General features: G+C 36.3%; 1 protein-coding gene across 2 annotated transcripts; it reads left to right on the top strand.

The window, feature by feature from the left end:
• The first annotated feature begins 3,007 nt into the window (after positions 1 to 3,007).
• Positions 3,008 to 7,305, top strand: LOC109539867 (CDK5 and ABL1 enzyme substrate 2). 2 transcript variants are annotated; one of them, XM_019907926.2, is made up of 7 exons: positions 3,008 to 3,722; positions 3,965 to 4,267; positions 4,326 to 4,449; positions 4,502 to 4,620; positions 4,711 to 4,746; positions 5,622 to 5,909; positions 5,967 to 7,305. In XM_019907926.2, the coding sequence occupies exons 1-7, from the start codon at positions 3,364 to 3,366 to the stop codon at positions 6,310 to 6,312; spliced, it is 1,575 nt and encodes a 524-aa protein (XP_019763485.2). In that variant the 5' UTR covers positions 3,008 to 3,363; the 3' UTR covers positions 6,313 to 7,305. The 2 variants fall into 2 exon arrangements, with proteins under 2 accessions (XP_019763485.2, XP_019763486.2); XM_019907927.2 differs by lacking the exon at positions 4,711 to 4,746.
• The last annotated feature ends 1,235 nt before the right edge of the window (positions 7,306 to 8,540 follow it).

Raw genomic sequence — 8,540 nt, 5'->3', positions numbered from 1 at the left:
CCTCTATTTTTTTTCTCGATTTCAAATTTAACGTCTCATTTTACGACAGTTTTTATAAGGTGCCCTAGTTCTGAGAAGCACCGTTTCTAAGCTATGTGCAAAAAGGGAGAAAATTAATTGATTTTTGTTTAGATCAAGTTAACCGGGTTGCTTCATTGTTATCAGCGTTATAAAATAAACTGCACCGAACACAGTAATATCACACTCAAAAATTGATAAATCAAAATCACTGTCAGTTTAATAACGCAATGTATATTTGAAAAATTCAAAGTGCATATGTGCGCACAGAACATACCCCCACCAGGGGGGATATTTTGTGTATGTGCGTCCCAAGCCTCAGCCCTCAGGCGCGAAGAGGCCGGAGTGGGAGTCGCCGTGACCGAGAAAAATCGATTCACCATCCCATGAAAAGTTATCACTTCAAAATTTTTTGCTAAATTAAGGCTCCACAAAAAGCTTAAAATACATTCAATTCATGTCGCTGGTTAATACTAAAATAATTCCATACTTTCCGAATTTAGCTCACTGTGTCCAAGATAAGAAGGTACGAAGTTAGTTAAATGGGAAAAAAGTAGGGCAATTAATAGAGTAGTAAAATTTTCGGTTCCGCCTTATTTGGGAAAAACCGAAATTTTCGAATCTCAATATTTTTTTCTGGCATTAAGTTAGAGTTTTTTGGTTAGCAAATTCTAAAAGCCTCTTTTATTTTAAATTTGAACGATATATAGAATATGGTCATTTAGTTACGTTTTGATCGGATTTTTAATAAATCTTTAAAAAATTAAACTAATTATTAATTAAAATAAACACGGACCTGTGTTATCTTCAGTTGCAAAACTGAATCCCTGATATACTTGCGCAAAAATAAATCCAGTGGAGTGATATCGGGTGACCAGGGCGTCTCAGAATAAGTGCTTCAATGTCTAGGTCTTCTTGAATTATGGGCAGGTGCTCCGTTCTTCTGCAGATTATCGAGGGATTTTTCAAAATAATTTTGAAGCAGATTTAAAAATTATATTATTATACTTGCTCCGAAATTTCCTGCCCAGATTTTAAACCTGAATCTGCGTTGGTGGCTACACTTTTTTGTATAAATGAGAATTTTGTTTGCACCAAAAATATACATGTTTTCTGTTGAATGGCATAAAACTTACACCAAACCATATTATTTGGTAAGGAAAATGTTCGTCTGCTTGGCATTTTCTAGTATTCGCAGAATGTGCGACGTCTGTTTGGATCGCTTGGTGTAAGCCTTTGGCAGTTTTTGTATTTAAAACACTTGCAAATTTTGTTTAATTTTTCGAGCTGAAAATCCAGGATTGTCAGTAATTGCCAATAATGCTTTGATTAATTTCTCCTCAGCGCTGCTTTTTTCGAGAGAACACTGGCTTTCTACAGTCGCTCCGCAGCATAGGACTTTCACTGACTCAAAATAAAACATGATAACATCAAACATTTCTGTATTTGAAAATCTTTCTTCCATTCTTTACAGAAACAAAAACACATTTTTGTCTTTTGAAAGAATTTTTGTAGTCTTTTAATGTTAAAGTCTGCTACATTTTTATATCTAAACGCAAAACTGTTCGCAATGGTGTTCACAATTTTCACAATAATAATTTAAAAAAATGACCGAAACATAATTAAAACTTAACATGCTGTGCATTGTTGAATTAAACATAAAATGAAATATGATATATGAAAAGAACGAAAAACGGCTTTAGAATTTGCGCCTAAACAGGCAGAACCGTATTTGAAAAAGCGAAGTTGATGGTTTCTTGGAGGAAAAACGTCGAAGCATACAATGATAATGTATTGCTCTCGCTGACCTAAAGTTTCTGTGAGAACGTGCAGTCGGTTTTGCTCCAGATTTGCTATTAACGCCCAAAAAATACCTAATAAGTGTAATCGAAATTCGGAAATTTTGAGTTTTTCCAAATAAATTATAAATCGAAATTTTAATCAAACTTTTAAAGTGCCACGTTGTTAGCCTTGTAATTGCCCGACTTTTTTCTCATTTAACCAACTTGGTATAAATTACGGTTTCTTATATATTCTCATACTGGTCATTCTTAACTGGGACACAGTGTATTATCAACTGAAAATAGTGGGAATTGGGCTAATCCTATTAAAATTGATAGCGAAACGAGAACAGTAATATGTGTTAATACGCCTTAAACGACGCAATAATAAAATATCCCTTTCATTATCCTTGAAACAAAAACTAATAATACGGTTTCCCCAAACCCTATTTCCTTATTCTCATTTCCAGTTATTTAGTCTTTTTTGTATGACAAAACCCAGTAATATTAAATTTCAAGAACACTGAGAAATTTATTAGGAAACTTCGTTATTTTCCCGTTTACTAGTTCAACAATTTAGGACAAAAGTTTGTTCCAGTTAGTTAAATATACTATCAATTTTTCAATTTCCCAGGTGAAACTTCCCTAGTAATTATGATTTTGTAGTCGTGGTAAGTAGAAGAAATAAAAAACGATATGTAAAGTACTGGGGAGACTTTTTGACCACTCCGAAAAGTGAATTTAGATAGAGTTCTATCTATTTTAACATAGTAAATATTTTGTGGCCATCGCTCCAAACTGGTAATTTTTTGAGCTTCGTATTTTTCTTAATAGATTCTGAACCAGTTTCACTACTCACAAAAAAAGTTGTTGCAAATTTTTTTAGATCAAAGAATTCAAATTTTCTATTACTAAGCTTGTATAATAGTTTCTACTACAAACTGATACTCAAAAATGAAAAAACCATTTAAGGCTGTATAAAATTCAGCTACACATTTTAGAATACAGTATTACAAAGTAATACATACTCATCAATTATCTCTACAAAAACTTTTAATTTTATTTATCCAAGACTGTATTTATTTTATTGAATTTAAAACATTGTCGTCTATTTTTGTCTCTTTTCAACCGCGGTGTTCCCACTCTCCGACCCGCGCTCAAAATAAACTCTTCCCTTTAATCAGTTAAATAGGAAGAGTGACAATAGAATCGATTGTCAAGTGATGTCAGTCAGTCAGTGATGAAATGGTGATGAAAGTAAACAAGGACTTGATGTGATCTGTTTGGTGGTTTTTGTTAATTTCATCCTAATTCTAGTGAAATTGTCATCGTGCACTGTATTTAATCAGAAATTAGATAACTTTCCGTTTGTCCAGCACATTGGGAAAATGTGCTGCGAGTTAATATACGCGCTGCTCAACTCTATCGATTTTTATATGAGTGCCAAGAACGTTAAAAATATGTGCAATAAAAGAACTATGTAGCGTCAGTGATACTATATCACAATTATCCTTATCTAAGTACCTGCAAAAACAAAAACAAACATACGTCGTAAAATCATCTGATGGCAGCATCTTTAAAAAGAAGTCGCTCCAGGCACCGCATAGCAGCGGTCACTTTCTTATCAAATATATCTTTGGATGGTAGTTATAAGGACACGAAATTAGCATTGCTTCCGAGGAATGGGGCCATTGCAAAGCCACCGTTCGCTTATAACGATTACATACTCGAAGAGTCAGATGGCAATGATGAATGCTTCAGTGAATCCGAAAATGTCCCTTTGAAAACTAAGGGGCATGTGAGGAAGAAAACGCACAAAATCGCTAATGATGCCGACTCAGCTAATTCTGATTCCGACACCGTCGCTCCACCCTTAAAATCCAATTTGGATGCCAACGCTTCTAAAAGATTTTACAGAGAAAGGTAATATTCACGCCAATAAACACATGACAATGCTGATTCCTCATCAACGTTGCTCATATATTTAAAATCCAACAGATTGTCATTTTTTTACGTACACTCTCTTAGTTTTAGATGTTATGTAATCATTGGTACATCCAAATACCTCGCAATAAACTCAAGAAGATTTAGAAAAAATCAGCGGAATCAGATTGATTTAGCTAGTCGGATTGACACTAACCAGTTTCACAGAAAAAAATTTCCAGGCTAACTAGCAGTAGTGATTCGGACCGCAAAGGAGTCGCCAAGTTCCACAAACGATTGCCGCACCAATTGTCTGGCTGTGGCGATCTGGAAAAGGCGCCTCAAGGCAGCAGCTCTGAAAGTTTGGAGCCAGTCAAGTTGAGAGGAAGCCCATCTCCGGCTCTCTTGCAGGAACAGCCGAAGAAGAAGTTCCGGATCTTCAAGCCTACCGAACATAGCAGATTTGGGGATGAGAGAATTATGATGGTGACTGGCAAACGCATTCCTTTCATGGTGTGCTCGTTCATACCATATGCAAAGTCGCGGTGAGCCTACAAACCTGATCTTTTCCGAACTTCTGGATGATGTTTATACAATTTCCAGAACAAGCGTTAAAAGGGAGGAGAGGCGGAAACGAACCACTTCAGGAACCAGACCTTTGTCTTCAATTGACGATGCTCTCGACCCGTTTGATTCCTTAGGCATGGAGCGGAAATTAGAAGGCCAGGTATTACGCAAAAGTTAGCACATTCATCGGATTTGAATATCGCATAATCTAGGAAGTCTCATATGGATATTTGCTAACTCCGAGCCACAGAGAGATTCAATCGAAGCGACCCAACACTGTAGATGATCATCCTGAGGTGACATCTAGACGACCCAAACACATTGTGGCCAGGTACAAACAAGTAAAATGATAAAACCATATTGAATGGCTCAAAAAATACGGTTTGAAAATTTAATGCAAGTAAAATATATTTGTTTGCAGGACAAAAGTTATAACTTGGCAGCCAGAACACAAATGGTAAATAAAACATTTGGTTTTTGGGCCTTGCGTTTGAGAATAGTTAGAACTGGTAGAATCAGTAACAACCTAATTATTCCACTAGAGAACCTTAGAACTGAATTGGTATTTAGACTCCGAGACGTTCCGTAGCTAACTAATGAAAAGGGTGCTGGTTATGGCCGAGTGGTTGAAAGTAGGATAGACACTAACACCCCATTCCTATGTACTGCCAGGGCTGATTAATGTAACTAATGGAAGAAACAACACAAAAGTGAAAAATGCGCCCGGGACGCTCTGGTGTAAATGAATATTCTGAATAGCGCATGTTTATTTTAAATTCAAATATGCCACAGCATTAAGGCCTGGCGGTTTGCGAAAAAACATTTTTAAGTAAAGTTTGCACAGAGATTGTTTTGAAATCACGTTAAAAATAGTCGCTTTGGTTGAATGGCTCAGAAGATTTGGGAAATTATTAGTGTTTCTCGATCTTAGTATCATATGAACCGAAGCCTTCAGCTTCAGTTGAAAAAGTGGAACATGTTGGGAATTGATCTGTTCTGGAAAATACCTTTTCCGAAAGCTTGGCGATCGACTCAGAAGTTTTCTTCTAATTACAATTACAATTCAATGATTCTCAACAAGAAAACCATTCCAGTTTCATGATTTTGTCGTTAAACTCTTCAAAAAAATTCACGAACCGCTGGTTCTGCTGATGTTCAGTTGAAGTTTCCAACACCCGGTAAAACTTCATAAAAATCTATTGATCTGCTCCTAAAGATAATACTAAACTTCCCGAATTAATGTTACTCTGTTCTGTCCCTATATCGGGGAAAAGGATCTTTGATTTCCGCTATCTGACCGGCAAAGAAGGTAAAACTCGCATTTAATTCTAGGTGCCTTTCCTTCGATCCAGGATCGCAAAGAGCCTCCGCTCACGTGATTTCACATTCGCCTCCTGATCTGAAGGAGGAAGCAACTGCGATTGGTAGTCTTGTCTATCACCCGCATCTTTTAGACGATCCCGAGCTGATCGCCGGGAAGCACCGCACTCTACTCACGTTTGCCTCCTACATGACATCGGTAATCGACTACGTTAAACCATCCGATTTGAAAAAGGAGATTAACGACAAGTTCAAAAGCAAGTTTCCACATGTTCAGCTCACCCTGAGTAAACTCCGAAGGTACCCCGTTTAATTATAGTATAAAGCCAGGAATAAAGGATGCGTGTTTTTTTGCAGTATCAAGCGAGAAATGAAGAAAATCGTGAAGCATGAATGTGCCATCGATTTGCTCACAGTGGCTCAAGCTTATGTGTACTTTGAAAAGTTGATACTGCGTGGACTAATCAACAAGCAAAATCGCAAGCTCTGCGCGGGTGCCAGCCTGATATTATCCGCTAAGCTAAACGATGTCAAAGGAGACCAGCTTAAGCTGTTGATCGAGAAAACAGAAAACACTTTTAGAGTGAGTAGAAAGGAGCTGCTGGCCTTTGAAATAGCGGTTTTGGTCGCCTTGGAGTTCGGACTTCACGTACCAACTAGTGAAGTGAATCCTCACTATCAGCGTCTCATGTTCGACTCATGACCAATCACTGATAACTCCACTATAACATGCATTAATCTTTCGTTACCTTTTACTAAGAAAATTTTATTTTGAGGCGTTTGAAAACGCACGATTTGGTGAATACGCAACCATCTTAATTAACATAATTAAATTAGAATACTGTTAGCGGGTTCTATAGGGAAGTATTTAGTTAAATTTTATTGACTTTAAATTAAGCAAATTGTACTCATCGGACAGAAAGGAACTTTTACTTAACTAATCACTGTAAAAATGCATTCATTAACCATATCTTTCGCCATTGTCTAGCCGACCGAATTTTATCGTTATCCTAAAACTAAAAGCAATCTGAGCGACCAGCAATTTCTGGTTGTTCACTATCGATACTATCTAGTTTAATATTAGGTAAAAAGTTGACCAAGACAGTGTAAAAATGGTGCTTATACAAGATAAGGTTAAAGTAAGACGAACTATTTTTTGCATGACAAGCGTGAAAGGTGTACTTAAATTGAAAATTTGTATTGAGTGTGCCAATGTTGCATAAGTAGACAGATCAGTAGGGTGTGGGTGGGTTGTGATAATGTTTTGCATAAATTCGGAAAGTTTCGAATTAGCCGCTTTTTAGAACTTTAGATCATCGAATGTTCCCTCGCGCCCTTTCTACTTTCATGCCCCCAACTTTCTGTGGGCGAGTGATTGAAACCCATACGTTCCCCGCTTTTTATTCCGTTCTCCTAATTCCTATGAATCCCATCAAACCTCTACAGCTAATTCCGAAAACGATGTCTTTATATATCATCAATTCTCTCCGAATCCTGGATGATGTTTACGATTGTTATTTTTTATTTTGTTTTCCTTTGTTATTACTATTGTAGATATTTAAGTGTTATCCATTTGGTAATTAACAATAGTTGCTTATTTTGGTGTATGTAATCTCGAATAACTTGTACAAGGGTGCTGGGTTTTTTCTGGAGTAAAACTTTTTTGTAGGCGTCAATACAGGATTCTTTGCATTTATTTATGTATTTTTTCTTTGGTCACTTCCTTTAATTACATCCACTTTTGATTGAATTAATTGAGATTCTCTGCGTTTTGAAACTCCCGACTTTTTTATTTAATCTTGCAAATTAAACTGCGAAGTAAAAAAATTGTTTGACGACCTATGAATGAGCGTGCGGTGCGGTACGGACTTTTAACTCTAATCGATTTTGGAAACTTAAAGATGTACGCGCGTACATTGGAAAATACTGAGGTTTTATTTGATTTATAAGATTTCGCGCTAAACGATTTGTTTCATTTAATGCAGAAATTTCCAATTTTGTCTTTCATTCAGAAGTATTTTTAATTCATGACCCAACTTTGAGTTCCTAGAAAATCAACAATTTTTTTTGTTCTGCAGTGTTTTGAGCTTGACGCTTATTTAGTTCGGGACGGATTTTTTAAATGTTGTGTGAAATTTTTAGTTTCGGTTTTAATACAAATATCAGGCGAGCAACAGTCAATATTTTTCAAGTTTCTTCACTAAAAGCCCCTCTTTTGCATCCAAAGTAGATTTTCTGTGGCGATTTCAGTTTTTTGTTTTTTTTCTTTTGTAGAAATATTACATATCCATGATTAAAGTTCCTGGAAATGATTCCAAGGCGTTTTTTCCTAAATAAGCTTTATCATAAATTCTAAATCTTCAAAAAGTAGGAACAAAAAATTGCTCAGATTGCGTGAATATTATGAAATATTTTATTTTGCTTAAATTTCTCGATCCGCCTTTTCGTAGTCAACATCACAAAATATCCCCCCTGTGATATGTTCTGTGGTCAACATAGATGAAGACAAGTGGACAGATGGTAGTAAACTATGATCCATGCAGGGGCGGATCCAGCTTTAAATTCAGTGGGGGGTTATGTAGAAAAAATAGTCTTCGGTTGTCTATGAAATTAGAAAAATTATCATCGTTTTGTGCAAGGGTGGCGTAAGATTATTGCAAAATTTCATGTTTTCCGTCTCGTTTTGCATGTTTCTCGGAAGCAAAATGAGCAAGAACGCTCGTTTTTACATGATTCCAAAGAGAACTAAATGGCCTTTTTAGCAAGTCATCGATAAGGAAATGTTGCAGTTTTCTCAAAAAATGCTTGAATTCAAGAAGTTTTAGATTTGCGTGGTTTTTTTCTGAGTTGCAAAATCCACTTGAACATGACGCTGCTTTTTTCGAAGTTTCTCAAGAACCATTCGAGCCACAGAATTCGTTTTGGCATCGT

The sequence above is a fragment of the Dendroctonus ponderosae genome, unplaced genomic scaffold, assembly GCF_020466585.1.
Source record: "Dendroctonus ponderosae isolate FM_Combo_2020 unplaced genomic scaffold, Dpon_F_20191213v2 Dpon_F_20191213_3, whole genome shotgun sequence".
NCBI classification, from domain to species: domain Eukaryota; kingdom Metazoa; phylum Arthropoda; class Insecta; order Coleoptera; family Curculionidae; genus Dendroctonus; species Dendroctonus ponderosae.
This window is presented reverse-complemented; position numbering and strand designations above follow the sequence as displayed.